This window comes from Pan troglodytes, chromosome 19 (assembly GCF_028858775.2).
Source record: "Pan troglodytes isolate AG18354 chromosome 19, NHGRI_mPanTro3-v2.0_pri, whole genome shotgun sequence".
Lineage (NCBI taxonomy): Eukaryota > Metazoa > Chordata > Mammalia > Primates > Hominidae > Pan > Pan troglodytes.
In genome coordinates this window covers 96278204-96297531 of record NC_072417.2, presented here as the reverse complement: position 1 = coordinate 96297531, position 19328 = coordinate 96278204, and the positions used below count along the sequence as shown (strand labels likewise).

Below are 19328 nucleotides of genomic sequence, written 5' to 3'. Positions count from 1 at the left end.
TCTGACGTCAGCTGACAGAAACTGGCTCACGTTTCTAGGATTGACTTTCCCGTGACGTCCATCAGACTCATGAGAACACTGAGCTAACACCAGCAGAAATGCAAGCTGGCTGCTCTCAGTACAGAAGCCCGGCCAGCCTGGCTGGAGATAGATGGCTGCAGGCCTCGGGCAGGTCCCTATCAGGTCAGGGCTGGGAGGTGTGGACAGAAAGCACAAGAGGCTGGTACAGCCCTGACATCTGGCCGTGGGTTCCCCGAATCCCAGCCTGCTCTCCTCTGCTCAGACCACGCAGACCTCAGCAAAAGTCTGCACACAACCGCGATTTTTCCAAGCTTCCTCACCAGCTGTGCCTCCACACTCACACTCACAGTCCCACAGCGAGGGGCTGAGGGTGGCGTGGGATGGGCTGTCCACAACAGCAGGGCCCCGGGAGCTGTGTCGGGGAATCCAGCTCCCTGGACCTTGGGGTCGGCTGCCGCCATCAGGAATGTCTATGAAATCAGGCTTTTCCTTTAATACTCTGTGGAACAGTCTAAAATGTGTTCTACGCTTCCCTCCTCCTCACATGCTAAAAAAGAATCAGCAAAGAAAAAATGCCCGACTGTCCTAACCCCCGGGGGGTATCAGAGGCTTGGGAATCAGGCGCAGAGGTTCGCCTGGACTTGGGTGTGTGAGGAGCTTCGCCTCTGCTCAGCTTTCCTCTCGCCCCCGCCTGAGCTTCCTGTGCTCGCCCAAAACGGCTCTTGGTCCCTGCGCTGCTCAGTCCACGGGGCACGACCGGGGCTGCTCTGTCCACGCTGGGGCCGTGCTCGGAGGGATCTGCAATGTCCACTGGGTCCACAGGCAAGCACTGGCCCCACTGCCCCAGCTGCCTCTGCTTCCTGAGAAATTTCCAGAACCAGTGGCTCCTGGGTGCAACCCCTCCCAGCTCACAACTTCCTCTTTCTCTCTCTCAATCTCAATCTCTCAATCTCTCCCTCGTAGGAACCACTGGACAAACCAAGCACATCACAGATGCCGCCTCCACAGAAGAAACACACCCAGCCCTTCACCCTGGGGGCTAATGGGCCGCCCTGCACGCCACGAGCACACCTCCCTCATCGATGGCTGCGGCAAAGGGCTGCAGCCTTCAGCCTTCAGACTTACCTGCTTGTCTCATGAGCTGTCCTCCCAGACCCCTGAAAAGGAATGAAAACATCAGAATTAGAAGAACCTCTTGACATATAAAACACCATGAAATATGCTTGCCAATGTAACCTCAGGCTCCAAAAAGCATTAAAATGAGAACTAGTTGAATGTGTTACTGAGCATGAGCAACCTTTTATGAAGAGAAAGGAAAAAACGTGGTACAGCCATCTTCCAGAGGTCTCCCATCCTAGCTGGGGTGATGCTGATTTTTAATTTTTACTGGACATTCTAGTCCTGACTGGTATCCCATCACAGAACTAATTCCAAGCAGCGCTCAGCTCTTACTTTATAGAAACTAATCTCAGATGCCAGAAAGAGCCCCCTATCCAGCCTAGAGAAGCAGTGCACTGCGGTTCTACCATGAGCAAAGCCAGGCGGGGCTCCGGGCTGCTCTGCCCATCTGGGACACCTGCCCCAGCCCTGGCGCTGACAGCGGGACCCTGGTGCACAAGGGCAGGCGCGCTGCCCTGGGGAGGGCAAAATATTCACTCCTGAGACCCTGGTTTCTGGCCCACACAGAGTGGCAGGGTCGGATGTCCCCTCCTGCAAGTAGAAAACTGGACAGAATGCAACATATGAAATGCTGGCTCCAACACCAGGAGGTGAAGAGTACAGGACTGAGGCCCAAGGCAGGGGTCCTCCAGTACCCCAAGGAGCACCTGAAGGAGCCCTCCAGGCCCAGTGTGTGGGGTGGAGCCCAAACAGGGCCACCCGCCCTGCTGACTGAGGAGGTGGCCAGAAACTGGTGGGAGCAGCCAAGGGACCTCTTGGGAGCAGCCTGGAAGGACTAGGAGGCAGAAAGGGAGGCTTCACCCCTCAAAGGTAAAGGAGAACAGCACGAGGTTCACTACCCCACACAAGTCCCAGTAAAAAGCCACTAGGAGGCTGGGTGCGGTGGCTCAGCCTGTAATCCCAGCACTGTGGAAGGCCGAGGCGGGCGGATCGCTTCAGGTCAGGAGTGCAAGACCAGCCTGGCCAACATGGTGAAACCCCGTCTCTCCTAAAAATACAAAAATTAGGTGGGCATGATGGGGGGCACCTGTAGTCCCAGCTACCCGGGAGGCTGAGACAGGAGAGTCGCTTGAACCTGGGAGGTGAGCTTGCAGTGAGCCGACATGCTGCCACTGCACTCCAGCCTGGGCGACAGAGTGAGACTGCTTCTCCAAAAAAAAAAAGTCACTAAGAGAAAAGAAAAGTGAACCACAGAGCTGGAGAAAGCACTGGCAGATCCTGTGTGTGACAAAGAGCTGGCATCTGGAATATATGAAGAGTTCTAACAGCTCAATAAGACAGACGATAAAATTTTTAATGAGCAAAAAGTCTGAACTTTTTAATGAGCAAAAAACTTCACGGAAGACCCAGGAATGCTTCGTCAGCACAGGGAAAGAGGCTCAGCACCAGGAGCCCTGGGGAGAGGCAGACTCCAGCAGCAGCGAGAGGCCTCTACTCACCCAGAGGGCCCAGGTTCAGAGCCGACCACACCAAGGGGTCACTTGTGGATGGGAACGTGCAGCAGCAGGGTCTGGGAAGTTGGCTCGGCTGCTGAGAAGTCACACATGTGCCCCACACCCTGTGATGCTGCTCCTGGTAGTCAGCCAGGAAACGTGAAACGTACCAAGACTTGTACGTCTAGATGTGCACAGCAGCTTCCCTACAATGGCCAAAGGCTGGAAACCCAGATGAGCCTGGGCTGGTGAGTGGATAACACAGCGCCGTACATGCACACCACGGAACACACAGCAACACAGGTATCTCAAAGACGCGTCAGGGAAGAAACCACACCCAAAGGCTTCCTACTGTGTGACACCCTCGGTAGCAAATTCTAGAAAAAGCAAAGCGATCTGTCATAGCAGACAAGCTGCCTGGGCTGCAAAGGCACAGAGGGAAACCCTCAGGGAGGTGCCTGGCCGGATCTCAGGGTTGGGGAGGCCACACCCCTGCCTATGACCAGCAAGTCCTGAGAACGAGAAAACGCGATGACACCTGCAGAGCTGAAAACCTAACCAGGTCAGACCCTCACGCACCTCCCACAGCGGGCCGGGTGACACCCACCCGCTCAACCCAATCACACAACCAGGTCAGACCCTCACGCGCCTCCCACAGCGGGCCGGGTGACACCCACCCGCTCAACCCAAACACACAACCAGGTCAGACCCTCATGCGCCTCCCACAGCGGACCGGGTGACACCCGCTCAACCCACACAACCAGGTCAGACCCTCACGCGCTTCCCACAGCGGGCCGGGTGACACCCACCCGCTCAACCCAAACACACAACCAGGTCAGACCCTCACGCGCCTCCCACAGCGGGCCGGGTGACACCCGCTCAACCCAATCACACAACCAGGTCAGACCATCACGCGCTTCCCACAGCGGGCCGGGTGACACCCACCCGCTCAACCCAATCACACAACCAGGTCAGACCCTCACGCGCCTCCCACAGCGGGCCAGGTGACACCCGCTCAACCCAATCACACAACCAGGTCAGACCCTCACGCGCCTCCCACAGCGGGCTGGGTGACACCCGCTCAGCCCAATCACACAACCATGTCAGACCCTCACGCGCCTCCCACAGCGGGCCGGGTGACACCCGCTCAACCCAATCACACAACCAGGTCAGACCCTCACGCGCCTCCCACAGCGGGCCGGGTGACACCCGCTCAACCCAATCACACAACCAGGTCAGACCCTCACGCGCCTCCCACAGCGGGCCGGGTGACACCCACCCGCTCAACCCAATCACACAACCAGGTCAGACCCTCACGCGCCTCCCACAGCAGGCCAGGTGACACCCACCCGCTCAACCCAAACACACACAGGCAGCGAGTGAAGCGAACACACCCGCCCTGCCTGCTCCTGACAGCGCAGTTCTTCATTAGGACACAGATATAAGAACTTTGGTTTTGTAAAGCTCACCTGTATAACTGACGATCATAGAGCTGAAAATAAAAAATTGAAAGTTATTTAATGATTTAAATTTTAAAATAATACGTATACGTTAACAACTGTCAAAAACAAGAACAAAGAGAAAATGGCAGAAGACGCCATGCCAGCCAGGAGAGCCGCCTAGGGGGCTGAGGACGGAGGCCCACCTACTGACGCAGATGGCCTTGTTTAACCTCCAGACAGGCCCAGAGCTCCCTTGAAGGGGAAACTGAGGCACAGAGAGGAGGAGGAGAGGGCCAGAGTAGGGAGCTGGAGCCACCTGCATTCTGGCCCCAGGGACCGACGTAGAACCCACCCAGGCAGCCTCTTGTGCAGAAAAGTAACTGTGCCAAACAGGATGCTGATGTTTCTTTTTTTGTAAGAGAGCTTAAAAGCCACGTTGTGATGGCCACTACAACTAAAATTTACTGAATGCTCACACTGTGCCAAAAATTCTCCTAAATTCTTTAAAATGTATTCTTTAATTCTCACAAAAACTCAAGGAGATCGGCTCTATTACTGCTTATATTTTACTGAAAAAAGGGAGCCATGGCTCAGCATCAGTGGGGAGGCCACGTTCATGGCTGCTGCCCGGGGCCACCTCCCCGTCTGCACTCTGCAGCCATGCTTGTCTCGGTCAGAGGGGGAGGCCAGACACATTAAAAGTGAAAAATGTAAGCAAACAAAATGGCTTTGCCAAAATCATAATGAAAGTTAATGGCAAAAATAGGATAAGAATCCAAGATGAATCTTAAAGAATATAAAGCTATCTGGACAACAGACAAGTAAACCATGTAATCCCTTGTGAACAATTTTTATATTCTCCTGTAACACCAAGATCCATAGTTCATACTTTACCTCTGGGTCACAGAAGCCTTTGAGAATCTCTCAAAGCCCAGAAAGATGAACACACTGTCTCCCCAGAGAAATCCGACAGACGCACACACAAAATTCTGCTTTACTTTCAGGAGACATCAGACCCCAGCTGCAGATGCACGGCTGGAAACCAGAGGCTTCTGTGCTCATTCTGTGTGCCCCCAACTCCACGAGGAGAGCACGGGGCCCAATGCCCCCACCCAGAGTTGGCTGCACGCTCCATCATGGGACCGCAGCCGCGCGCCCCGGAGGGAAACCACACTCCAGCTACAGCCGAAACCTCCACCGACTGCACTAGCTTCATAAGCCTTCCTCAGAGACCAAGGACATGCTGGCTACGTGCACAGAAAGTCTGCACTCATTTCCTAGGAGTCTCTTCCCCTCCCAGGGCAACCCTCCAAGGTGGCTGTTCACAAGCATGACGCCAGCGGAGAGCCTGTTCCCAGAGTGATCACACCGCAGGTCCCCCACTGAGCCCAGGACTGATGGAGCACAGTGGCCACCAGGACTGCAGACCCTGCCTGGGGAGGGTGGGAGGCCCTAAGGAGGCAGGTCCTGTGATGCCTCCTGAGGGCACACCCAGAGGCTGCACACAAACCTGCTGGTGAATCTGCTTCAGGCCCTGCACTGCCTGCTCGTCCAGATGGTCCGTGACGGGCCTGCAGAAGTTCAAACACAGAGCTGAAGTCACACTCCCCAAGACCCTAACCCCGAGTACACTCCAAGGAGCTGAGGCCACACTCCCCAGACCCTAACCCCGGGTACACTCCGAGGAGCTGAGGCCACACTCCCCAAGACCCTAACCCCGAGTACACTCCGAGGAGCTGAAGTCACACTCCCCAGACCCTAACCCCGGGTACACTCCGAGGAGCTGAGGCCACACTCCCCAAGACCCTAACCCCGGGTATACTCAGAGGAGCATGGGCTCAGCAAGGTCTCATTCTTGTTCAGGTCCCAGTGGGTCCCAGAGACCTCTGCAGGACATACCTCCGATTATTTTTGTATTCTTCTGTATTGTTTTACATTGCATTGTTTTGTTATTTTAGAGATGGGGTCTCACTATGTTGCCCAGGCTGGTCTCAAACTCCTGGGCCCTAACAATCCCCCCACCTCCGCCTCCTAAATAGCTGGGATTACAGGCGTGAGCCACTATGCCCGGCCCATTTGTGATTTTAGATGAAGCAGTGCCTGGTCAAAGGAAGAGGATGTTAGGGCATCCCCTTAAAGCTGTGACCCCTGCCAATGTGACAACCTTGGAAAACAGACAGGTCCAGGTGAGGCTGAGACGACAGCTCATGTCCACTGACATCCAAGGGAAGGTCCCTGGCGAGATCAGACCTGGGCTGGCATCCGGGGGCCCGGACCAAGCCCTGCCTCATGAGGCCCCCTCACTGGCTCAATCTGTGCAAACCGTGTGCTTTACGCTGGCACCTGCTTTCCTGCTGGGGGTCTGGAATTTTGTTTCGTGCCAGGCGGAGGTGCCCACGTGGCCAGACCCCAGTCTAGCCTGGGCACTGAGGCTCAAACGTGCTTCCCTGATAGACACCTCACAGGTGTGGTCACATCTCACTGCTGGGGGAATGACACAGGCCCTGTGGGACCCGACTGGAGGACCCTGGGAGCTCCCGCCTGGTTCTCCCCAGACCCCACCCCATGTGCCTTCTTCCACAACCACAGAGCAGCGCCATAAAGGCCGGGTCTTGCACGGGCATCGGCTGCACCCACACGAGCAAGCGTCCCTGAAGGAGCTGCACTCTGCATCTGAGCTCGGGGCCGACCAGAGCTTCCTCAGGCTTGGGCGGGAGGTGGGCCCATACCCTGCTCTCAACCTGTTCCCAGGGAACTGTCTCCAGCACAGGGCATGAACTTAAAAACGTTTCTTAAACTGGAGTCCGAGAAGCAGGTTGCCGTCACTATGGTAAGTCTGGGAGTTCTTACTCTTGAGGAAGAGTCGACTGGGAAGAAACGTAAGAAGACAGTCGATGCCTTACAGCCTCCTGCACACAACTTCCCAGCGACCCCATGTTTTTCAGGCTTTATTATTATTTGTACAAACATAGCCAACTGAAAAATTCAAAAGAAACGTGTATATTCTCTGGCATTTTAAACTATCGAACGTGATGAAGAAAGGATACTGAACATGCAAGTCGCTTGATGCCGTCTTGGAAAAAGGACCTTTGCTGTTATGACCTCGCTTGTCACCTCTGAGACCAGGAGGTGCACAAGGAGGCAGCAGGGGCAGGACAGCCGCGGGGAGATGCCCGGCCCATCCGGGTGCTGCACCCGCCCCGCTGCAGAGAGGTGGGTGGTCCACCCGCGGCACGACCGTCAGGAGAGAGGGCCACTTACACACTCCATCAATACAACCTGGGGCCTAACGACTGTGACACTGGTGCAAATAAACAAAAATTAGAAGGGATGAGATCGTCTCGAACTGGAGAGCACTGTAATTATATGGTGAGGGGATCAGGAACGGAGCCCTGTGTCTCCTCGAGACCCACTCTTCCTACCTGTTCTCTTGGGCTGCAAGTTTGTACAAGGCGTAAGCAACTTCTGCGCAGGCGAGAATCGACCCATGCCTCGTGTGAAGATCTGGACTCAGTGTCATGGACAGCAGCCTCGGGAAGACTGCAAGAGACAGGGCCGAGAGGGCAGGTGAGGGTGTGTACATGTGGACGGCCTGTGGGAAGCCCACACGCACCCACACAGGGCCGGGAGGGCAGGCGACAGCGTGCACACACAGATGACCTGTGGGAAGCCCACACGCACCCACACAGGGCAGGGAGGGCAGGCGACAGCGTGCACACACACATGACCTGTGGGAAGCCCACACGCACCCACACAGGGCCGGGAGGGCAGGCGACAGCGTGCACACACACATGACCTGTGGGAAGCCCACACGCACCCACACAGGGCCGGGAGGGCAGGCGACAGCGTGCACACACACATGACCTGTGGGAAGCCCACACGCACGCACACAGGGCCGGGAGGGCAGGCGACAGCGTGCACACACACATGACCTGTGGGAAGCCCACACGCACCCACACAGGGCCGGGAGGGCAGGCGACAGCGTGCACACACACATGACCTGTGGGAAGCCCACACGCACCCACACAGGGCCGGGAGGGCAGGCGACAGCGTGCACACACAGATGACCTGTGGGAAGCCCACACGCACCCACACAGGGCCGGGAGGGCAGGCGACAGCGTGCACACACAGATGACCTGTGGGAAGCCCACACGCACCCACACAGGGCCGGGAGGGCAGGCGACAGCGTGCACACACAGATGACCTGTGGGAAGCCCACACGCACCCACACAGGGCCGGGAGGGCAGGCGACAGCGTGCACACACACATGACCTGTGGGAAGCCCACACGCACCCACACAGGGCCGGGAGGGCAGGCGACAGCGTGCACACACAGATGACCTGTGGGAAGCCCACACGCACCCACACAGGGCCGGGAGGGCAGGCGACAGCGTGCACACACACATGACCTGTGGGAAGCCCACACGCACCCACACAGGGCCGGGAGGGCAGGCGACAGCGTGCACACACAGATGACCTGTGGGAAGCCCACACGCACCCACACAGGGCCGGGAGGGCAGGCGACAGCGTGCACACACACATGACCTGTGGGAAGCCCACACGCACCCACACAGGGCCGGGAGGGCAGGCGACAGCGTGCACACACAGATGACCTGTGGGAAGCCCACACGCACCCACACAGGGCCGGGAGGGCAGGCGACAGCGTGCACACACACATGACCTGTAGGAAGCCCACACGCACCCACACAGGGCCGGGAGGGCAGGCGACAGCGTGCACACACACATGACCTGTGGGAAGCCCACACGCACGCACACAGGGCCGGGAGGGCAGGCGACAGCGTGCACACACAGATGACCTGTGGGAAGCCCACACGCACCCACACAGGGCCGGGAGGGCAGGCGACAGCGTGCACACACAGATGACCTGTGGGAAGCCCACACGCACCCACACAGGGCCGGGAGGGCAGGCGACAGCGTGCACACACAGATGACCTGTGGGAAGCCCACACGCACCCACACAGGGCCGGGAGGGCAGGCGACAGCGTGCACACACAGATGACCTGTGGGAAGCCCACACGCACCCACACAGGGCCGGGAGGGCAGGCGACAGCGTGCACACACAGATGACCTGTGGGAAGCCCACACGCACCCACACAGGGCCGGGAGGGCAGGCGACAGCGTGCACACACACATGACCTGTGGGAAGCCCACACGCACCCACACAGGGCCGGGAGGGCAGGCGACAGCGTGCACACACAGATGACCTGTGGGAAGCCCACACGCACCCACACAGGGCCGGGAGGGCAGGCGACAGCGTGCACACACAGATGACCTGTGGGAAGCCCACACGCACCCACACAGGGCCGGGAGGGCAGGCGACAGCGTGCACACACAGATGACCTGTGGGAAGCCCACACGCACCCACACAGGGCCGGGAGGGCAGGCGACAGCGTGCACACACAGATGACCTGTGGGAAGCCCACACGCACCCACACAGGGCCGGGAGGGCAGGCGACAGCGTGCACACACACATGACCTGTGGGAAGCCCACACGCACCCACACAGGGCCGGGAGGGCAGGCGACAGCGTGCACACACACATGACCTGTGGGAAGCCCACACGCACCCACACAGGGCCGGGAGGGCAGGCGACAGCGTGCACACACACATGACCTGTGGGAAGCCCACACGCACCCACACAGGGCCGGGAGGGCAGGCGACAGCGTGCACACACACATGACCTGTGGGAAGCCCACACGCACCCACACAGGGCCGGGAGGGCAGGCGACAGCGTGCACACACACATGACCTGTGGGAAGCCCACACGCACCCACACAGGGCCGGGAGGGCAGGCGACAGCGTGCACACACAGATGACCTGTGGGAAGCCCACACGCACCCGCCCACACTGGCATCCCTCAGGGTCATCACCCCAGTGCCCAGGACGGCACCCGTGGTGATGCAGATGGCCCCTGAGACACCAAGGGCAACAGGACGGAGGCTGCGGTGTGCTGGACACGGCCCGCTCCCAAGTGCCCCCGACGGGGTGGGTAACTCAGACAGGAGAGGGAGCATGGAGGAGGACACACTCCCCAGGCCTTCCCTGTCGGTGTAGGGTGGCCTCTGGTCCTGGCAGGAGCTCTGCCTGGCTGCCTGGGCGGTGGAGGGGGCGGAGCAGGACAGAGGCAGGGCTGCCCCCAGGGGTGCTGCCTCTACTCTGAGTTTGCTCAGAAAGCACAGACTCCTCAGAACCCTCGCGGACGCAGACGGAGGCGGCTCTGCCACACCTGCGTGGGGAAACCAAGCTCCCCGAGCCTAAGCCTCCCCAAGTGCTGCCAGGCTTGCGATGGTTTGAGAATCAGAGAGGCTAAGATGTGGCGGCTGGGGGTGATCGGATTTTCGAGAATCAGAGAAATCTACAAAAGGTCACAGTCCTGTTCTGGGTGTCCGTGCTCTTCAACCGGGTGGAGGACAAAGCTGAGCCCCCTCAGTGTCAGCAAGGGTTCATTATCACTGAAAAGTAGGGGAGCGCCACACTAAACCCGTGACGTGGACGCCTCATTAACAGATCACGAAGCTTAAAGATCCCTTAGGAATGAACGAGCCCCCACAGAATGCTCAACACAGGCGTCACATCAGTAACTCCACTGAAGAGCCACAATCCAGCCTCCAGTGTAGCCCCTGTAATAAATGTCGGGGGAGTGACGGTACACACATTGAGAAATGTGTGTATTCTTCCCCACATTTAAGTCAGATGATTATTTATTCCAAGTAGAAAAAAACAAGACAGAACAAACAGGATTTCTCTCTTCACTGATGAAGTGTAAGAAGTGCAGACTTAGCTGAGCCATTCCAAGGTGATGTTAGTCCTGGGCAGACTTTGAGTCTCCCGTTCAGGCCTTTTCTTTCTATACACGCTGCCCAATTCCAAAGTGCATTCACGTGTGGCAGGTGCAAGCCACCTAGAGACCAGGGAGCACCGTGTGGCAGATGGAAGCCACCTAGAGACCAAGGAGTGTCGTGTGGCAGATGGAAGCCACCTAGAGACCAGGGAGTGTCGTGTGGCAGATGGAAGCCACCTAGAGACCAGGGAGTGTCGTGTGGCAGATGGAAGCCACCTAGAGACCAGGGAGTGTCGTGTGGCAGATGGAAGCCACCTAGAGACCAAGGAGTGTCGTGTGGCAGGTGCAAGCCACCTAGAGACCAGGGAGTGTCGCATGGCAGGTGCACGCCAACCAGAGACCAGGGAGTGTCGTGTGGCAGATGGAAGCCACCTAGAGACCAAGGAGTGTCGTATGGCAGGTGCAAGCCACCTAGAGACCAGGGAGTGTCGTGTGGCAGATGGAAGCCACCTAGAGACCAAGGAGTGTCGTGTGGCAGGTGCAAGCCACCTAGAGACCAGGGAGTGTCGTGTGGCAGATGGAAGCCACCTAGAGACCAGGGAGTGTCGTGTGGCAGGTGCAAGCCACCTAGAGACCAGGGAGTGTTGTGTGGCAGGCGCACGCCAACCAGAGACCAGGGAGTGTCGTGTGGCAGGTGCAAGCCACCTAGAGACCAGGGAGTGTTATGTGGCAGGTGCATGCCAACCAGAGACCAGGGAGTGTCGTGTGGCAGGTGCGAGCCACCTAGAGACCAGGGAGTGTCGTGTGGCAGGTGCGAGCCACCTAGAGACCAGGGAGTGTCGTGTGGCAGGTGCGAGCCACCTAGAGACCAGGGAGTGTCATGTGGCAGGTGCGAGCCACCTAGAGACCAGGGAGTGTCGTGGGGCAGGTGCGAGCCACCTAGAGACCAGGGAGTGTCGTGGGGCAGGTGCGAGCCACCTAGAGACCAGAGAAGCAGCACTGCATGTCAGGCATCCGGCGGGACCATCACGGGCTCCGGTGTACGTAACATTCAGCGGCTCCCTGCCCTGCAGGCGGACACACTCACTGCATCCGTCCTCACAGCCTATCCCCCGATCAAGTCCACAGCTCATTCCTCAGATGCTTCTCACCAAGACAGAAGCACAACCTTATTTTCAGCCCCCAGCCTTTGAAACCAGCAACCCAGGCCTTTCTGCAGTGCATGCATGGTGCCTGCAGGCCGGCCGGGACACACACCCACCTTGCGTGGCGCTGAACTCGGGTGCCTGCTGGGCCAGGTTGTGCAGCGCCTTCGCAGCCAGCTCTCGGATGACCCTGAGAGTGGGGAGAGAATGTCGTAAGTGCCTTTATTTTATGATTCTAGCTTTATTCAATTCATAAAAAGAAAGTGAGGGAGACGACACACGAGTCCTCAACCGGCCACTTAGCAGAGGCTCACTCACTCACTCACACGAACCAGCACAAGAACCTCTGACTCCAACAGACGACAAGGACAGTCTACCACAGCGAGGTCACACGGCTAACCACGGTTCTTCTTGGGACACAGCTGCCTTTCCTTCTCAGGGCCAGGTGGCAATTGGGTGTCCGGCCTCCCCACCCCCATGCTACTCTGAGGTTGTGAGTGTGAGATACAGCCACGTGAAACCACCCCTCCACGATTACAAGGGGTGAACAGAAGGAATTTCCTGAGGCTCACCTACCAAATCTGGGGCACATATCCAGTAACTGCCTCATCAGACACACACTGAAAGCACCCCACGGTTGAACATGCGGACTGCGAAAGGCTGACCCAGGACCGGCTCAAGAGGCTGGAGCCCCTCCTGAGCCCACCCCTCCTTCCAGAGCTCCACGCAGAGGCAGAGGGTCAAGCTGGGAGCGACCCGCAGAGCTCATGCCCCAGCCCCTCCAGACCCAGCTGGAGCAGCAAGTGGTCCTGACTTAAAATCATCATGAGGGCGACCATGTAACAACAAAGAAGCAAAATGTGAAGGTGAAAACATGCAGAAGGCGGGTGTCTGTCCTCTAATTATCTAAAAACACCAAACCCACAGCACCACAGTGAAACAAGGCACAATGGCAGACGCCCGCGCTGGCAGGACCACCTGCCACAGCCCCTCTGGTGTCGGCCGAGGGCCCTGCTCAGGGTCCACTTCTAACGGTCAACAAAGAGCTCTTCGAGGCAGGTGGCGTCTCATGTGCCAGGAAACTCCACGCCCTGAGCGACACCCAACTGCATGCTGTCTAGACCATCGCCTGCAGCTCTGAGGGAACAGAAAAGACAAAGCGCCTGAGAAGCGCAGGCAATGCAGTCTGCAGCTGCAAGCCCAGCCCGACGCCTCTTCGCGTAAGGACGGCCCTCAGCTAAGAACAGTTTTCACATTTTTCAAGGGTTACATAAACTAAATAAAATAAACTAAAGCAAAGCGTATGGAACAGAGATCTACCATGTTTATCCAGCCCCTAAAAGAAAAGGCTTGCCAACTCAGGTACTACACCAGCCATCAGTTACTTTAAGGCAAGAAATCCCACAAGAGACAATGAGGGCCGTTCCGCAAAGATAAAGGGTCAATACATTAGGAAGAGACAAAAAGCGAAAGTGTATCTGCCTCCAATAAGTGACCCCGCCCAAAACACGTGAAGGAAAGGCCGACAGAACTGAGGCAGAGACAGACAGCAACAGCTGGAGAGTCCCACAGCTCCGACACCACGGGCATATGTACCAGCTGGAGAGTCCCATAGCTCTGACGCCACGGGCATATATCTGTAACTTTGGTTTTAAAGACGTCATTGACTAATCGGCTGATACAACTGACTAATTAATTAATTTTCCCCAGGTTCGGTTTAGGGGACCTTGTACCTAATGGAGAGAGTTTTGGTGTAACATTTGCAGGGACACCCCGAGTGTCAGGAATTCACACCCCTCTCTGTAAGCGAATGAAGGGAGGGTCTTCCCCCGGCAGCCCGAGTGCTACCCAGGAGTTCCTTTCCCAGAGGCTCCCAGTCCTGAGGGCCCTGCCTGGACCACAGTAGGCAGCCGGGCCGCTCCCCAGGCAGCAGGACCACGGCAGGTAGCCGGGCCGCTCCCCAGGAAGCAGGACCATAGCAGGCAGCCGGGCCGCTCCCCAGGAAGCAGGACCATAGCAGGCAGCCGGGCCGCTCCCCAGGAAGCAGGACCATAGCAGGCAGCCGGGCCGCTCCCCAGGAAGCAGGACCATAGCAGGCAGCCGGGCCGCTCCCCAGGAAGCAGGACCACAGCAGGCAGCCGGGCCGCTCCCCAGGAAGCAGGACCACAGTAGGCAGCCGGGCCACTCCCCAGGAAGCAGGACCACAGTAGGCAGCCGGGCCGCTCCCCAGGCAGCAGGACCATAGCAGGCAGCCGGGCCGCTCCCCAGGAAGCAGGACCACAGCAGGCAGCCGGGCCGCTCCCCAGGAAGCAGGACCACAGTAGGCAGCCGGGCCGCTCCCCAGGAAGCAGGACCATAGCAGGCAGCCGGGCCGCTCCCCAGGAAGCAGGACCATAGCAGGCAGCCGGGCCGCTCCCCAGGAAGCAGGACCATAGCAGGCAGCGGGGCCGCTCCCCAGGCAGCAGGACCACAGTAGGCAGCCGGGCCGCTCCCCAGGCAGCAGCAAACGCATCCCCCGTGGATCAGAGAGGACCCCCTCCACATCACACCAACTCTGAAACTGAGATTCTGGACTCGCACCCTCACAAAGCCACCTCCACCCACAGGCACCTGCCGCTCCTCAGGGCTCCGTGAGGAGTGCCACAGCACGGCACTGTCCTAGGAGGGGACCCTCTGACCTCCTCGGGGCAGCGGTCACAGCACTAACGCGCTGTTTATGCTCCAGACCGCACTTCACTTTTCCTTTCTGAGACACATTTAACTGCCTATGAAATGCAAGGAAACCCTGAAGCTGCTACTGTAATGATGAAAACGGCCACTAAGAACTGCTGGGCTCCCAGGAGACAGTGCAGAAACCACCTGTGGAGCCACATGGAGCAGAGTCAGCGGGAAGCACTGCTGAGGGAGACGACGCAGGGTCCGTCTCCAAGCTACGCCCGCGCCCCCTCGGACGGCAGCGGCACTCCACAACACGCCAGCGTGGACGTTCGCACGGGGACACCGACACGTCGGACACACTGGACCAGGCGCTCCAGAAGTGGAACTGGAGACAGACCATGACTCAACACATGCGGCATGAAGACTGGAATTCATATTACTTCTCAGAAGTTATTTTAAAATACGACATCCACAGTGAGAAAATACACTCAAGGCTTGTAAGCTCAACTGAATCTCTCCTTTGGGGGGAAAAAAAACTCTTAGAAAAACAAAAACAGAAAACCTACCCATCCCAGTGGTTGATCTTCATGGTAACCAGGTGGTCTATCATTGGCTGGGTGTACTCAGGAAAGCCGGCAATGAACACACTGGAAAAGACAGCACGGAGAGGTGGTGAGACGCGGAAGAACGAGAACTCACTGCCTGTGGGTGAGAATTCAGCACAGTTACTTTCAAAACCAGTTTGCCCATTTCTTCAAATCTACCACGTGATCCAGCCATTCCCTCCTGAGCAGTTACCCAAAAGAAAAGAGCATCTGTGCACACACGGGCTTTACACAAACGTGCACACAGCTTCATGTGTAACGGCGAAATCTGGAAACCACCCTGACATCATCCACGGGGAAAACAAACCGTGGTTGATCCACACAATCGAATACTCAGCAGCAACACACACAATCTGAATCTCAACTGCCCTAAGCCAAAGAAGACTGACAAAATGAGTGCACACAGCTTTGTTTCATTCACACAAAATTCAAGGACGTGCAAAAAACTCATCTACACCCACAGAGGCCGATCAGGGGCCTCAGGGTGGGGGAGGACCGAGGCGGGAATTACAGGGAGCAGACACGGGGGGGCTCCAGGGTGATGGCTGTGCTCAGGCCTCCGTCACACACAGGAAGCTGTGCGCTCTGGTTAGCGTGTGCCAGCTGCACTTCAGTAAAGCCCTGCACTCCATATACAGCTAACATGTGCCCATTATACCTCGGCAAAGCTGTTAAAAACTTTTAAGAAAATCAAAAGGCAAACCGACTTGTAACAGAATATATAAAGATAAACCCCAAACAAAAAATGGATACAAAATTTGTACATAAACATCACAAAAGAAAATAAATAAAAGGCCAATAAACACATGAAAAGATGTCCAGCATCAGTATTCAGCCAGGAATGCTAATTGTTAAATCGTTACCCCCACTGGAATGGGTAAATTTTAAAAGACTGGTAAATACCAAGCGTTGGCACAGATGTGGGAAAACCAGAGGCTGCATACGTTCTGGTGAAAGTACAAGATTATACAGCCACTTTGCAAAATAGTTTGGCAGTTTCTCATAAAGTTAAATATATAAAAATTCTCTTCTAACTCTTTATCTGAAAGAAATGAAAATACACATCCACGTGAAGATGATTTCTAAATAAATATATACAACTGCTTTATTCATCAGAGCCAAAAATTCAAAATCACCTAAATGTCAGGCAAACTCACAGAAAAATTGTATACCCACAGAACAGTGCACACAACTCACCAACAAAAAGGAGGTGCAGACACGCTGCGGACACACACGCTGAGGACGGGACCCAGGCACACGATGCTGAGCAAAGACTCACCAACGAAAAGCAGCTGAGGACACGTGCGCTGAGGACACGCACTGAGGACGCACTGCAGACATGCACTGAGGACACGAGCTGAGGACGCACGAGCTGGGGACACGCGCGCTGAGGACACGCGCGCCGAGGATACATGCGCTGAGGACACGTGCGCTGAGGACACACACTGAGGACACATGCTGAGGACGCACTGTGGACACGCACTGTGGACACGAGCTGAGGACGCGCACGCTGAGGACACACGCGCTGAGGACACGAGCGGAGGACACACGCGCTGAGGACACGTGCGCTGAGGACATGCACTGAGGACACATGCTGAGGACACGCGCTGAGGACACGCACTGCGGACACGCGCTGAGGACACGAGCTGAGGACGCGCGCACTGCGGACACATGCGCTGAGGACACGAGCGGAGGACACACGCGCTGAGGAGACACGCAATGCGGACGGGCCCCAGGCGCACTACGCTGAGGAAAGAACCTGACACACAGGAGTATGTTCCCTCTGGTTCCATGGATACGACTTTCCCCGAGGGGCAGCCCTGCTCCGCGTCGAGGGCAGAGCAGCAGCACACAGGCTGGGGGGAAGGAGTGTTGGCCATGGAAGTGGTGGGAGCTCCACTCCCAAGGAAGATGCAGGTGACGCAGGTGGACACACTGTCAGCCCCTCCACAACCGTCCACTCCATACAGGGGCAGCTGAAAGCGTGTAAATTATGTCTCAAAAATAAAAGTTACATCTTGTGAAAACAACACGGAAGACTTTTAAACAATAATCTCTAAGTAGGATATGCCTTTCTAATTATGACTCGAAACCCAGAGCCACAGAAGAAATCGATCCCTACAAACACATATGCCGAACAAAGTCTACCAGGAAAACACCAAAAACAAAGTCAAAAGTCAAACAACAAATCTGGAAAAAACAACCGCAACTGATCTTACCAACAGGAGGCTTCCCTAAAATAAACCAGTTCTTCTGAATCAATAAAAAAAAATAGTGTAGCAGAAATATCATCAAAAAGTTTACAGAAAATACACACACACTTCAACCACTTGAAGCGGTGTTCAGCCTCCTGCACATAGGAAAAGAAAACGAAGCCTCTGCTCAGCTGTCCAACGGCCCAAGCCCCAGGGTCTGCAGCAGAGCCATGGGAAGCAGCTGTGTGCTCCCACCAAAACCCAGAGCCGTGCCATGTGCTCCCACCAAAACCCAGAGCCGTGCCGTGTGCTCCCACCAAAACCCAGAGCCGTGCCGTGTGCTCCCACCAAAACCCAGAGCCGTGCCATGTGCTCCCACCAAAACCCAGAGCCGTGCCGTGTGCTCCCACCAAATCCCACGGGGGCTCAATGCTCACAAAAACCAGAAAACCAGCCGGGGAGAACAGAGCCATGCCGTGTGCTCACACCAAAACCCAGAGCCATGCCGTGTGCTCACACCAAAACCCACAGGGGCTCAATGCTCATGAAAAACAGAAAACCATCAGGGAGAACAGAGCCGTGACGTGTGCTCACACCAAAACCCACGGGGGCTCAATGCTCACTCCAACAGAAAACCAGCCAGGGAGAACAGAGCTGTGCCGTGTGCTCACATCAAAACCCACGGGGGCTCAAAGCCCCTCAAATGTGGGGCGTCCACACAGCGAGAACCACTGAGGAACCCTGAAACACAGGCAGCTGATGAGGCAGGCAGCAAATGAAGGAAGCTACCTGCACGGATTCTAAAACGGTGGAGCCCCAGCGACAGGAGGTCAGTCAGGACCGCGCCTCCTGGAGGGAGGGTCATGTGCACCACACTGACCACAGTGGTGGTCATTCAACAGCTCACATCTGCCAAACCCGCTGCCACACTTAAACCCATATTGAAAACTGGCAATTTTACTATATGTAAACTATATGTAATAAATTCTGCTGCCCAGGCTGGAGTGCAGTGGCGCGATTTCGGCTCACTGTAACCTCCGCCTCCCGGGTTCAAGTGATTCTCCTGCCTCAGCCTCCCGAGTAGCTGGGATTACAGGGGTGCGCCACCATGCCCGACTAATTTTTGCATTTTTGGTAGAGACGGGGTTTCACCATGTTGGCCAGGATGGTCTCGATCTCTTGACCTCGTGATCTGCCTGCCTGGGTCTCCCAAAGTGCTGGCATTACAGGTGTGAGCCACCGCACCTGGCCCAAAGCTGATTTTTTTTTAAAAAAGGCTTTGACTTAGGAATATATGGGATACTGAAAGGGAAAGCCACAGAGCAGGAGGAAATACGTAGCAAGGAAGCATCTGAAAAAGGAATTGTATGCAGAATTCATGAAGAATTCTCAAATTCTCAACAGGAAGAAAACGACTGACCTAATAAATAAATGGGCGAAAGCTGTGTTAAACACGCCCCTGAAATGGATGATGACTGAAACTGCATCATCAGTCACCAGAACACGAGTTAGTCAGCTGCTCCCACACCCCCATGACAGTGGCCAAGCTTGAAAGACCAACACCCCAGCACCAGCACGGACCCCAGATCCCGGACCCCGAGCTTGAAAGACCAACACCCCCAGCGCCGGCAGGGACCCCAGATCCCAGACCCCGAGCTTGAAAGACCAACACCCCCAGCACCAGCACGGACCCCAGATCCCAGACCCCGAGCTTGAAAGACCAACACCCCCAGCGCCGGCAGGGACCCCAGATCCCAGACCCCGAGCTTGAAAGACCAACACCCCAGCACCAGCACGGACGCCAGATCCCGGACCCCGAGCTTGAAAGACCAACACCCCAGCACCAGCAC

The 19328-nt window shown here is 56.6% G+C and overlaps 1 protein-coding gene across 6 annotated transcripts in view; it reads right to left on the bottom strand.

The window, feature by feature from the left end:
* TBCD (tubulin folding cofactor D) overlaps positions 1 to 19328 on the bottom strand; it is a 202876-nt gene that overhangs the window by 30723 nt on the left and 152825 nt on the right. For all 6 annotated transcript variants that reach the window (XR_010153175.1, XR_010153174.1, XM_024350788.3 and 3 more), the window contains 6 exons: positions 15245 to 15325; positions 12137 to 12210; positions 7498 to 7615; positions 5586 to 5646; positions 4103 to 4125; positions 1147 to 1178 (listed from right to left, as the gene is read on the bottom strand). Coding sequence is in view for 4 of the 6 variants with exons in the window: in XM_024350788.3 (XP_024206556.1) it covers positions 1147 to 1178; positions 4103 to 4125; positions 5586 to 5646; positions 7498 to 7615; positions 12137 to 12210; positions 15245 to 15325 (389 nt within the window). In the remaining 2 variants the exon portion in view is untranslated. The remainder of the gene's footprint in view (positions 1 to 1146; positions 1179 to 4102; positions 4126 to 5585; positions 5647 to 7497; positions 7616 to 12136; positions 12211 to 15244; positions 15326 to 19328) is intronic.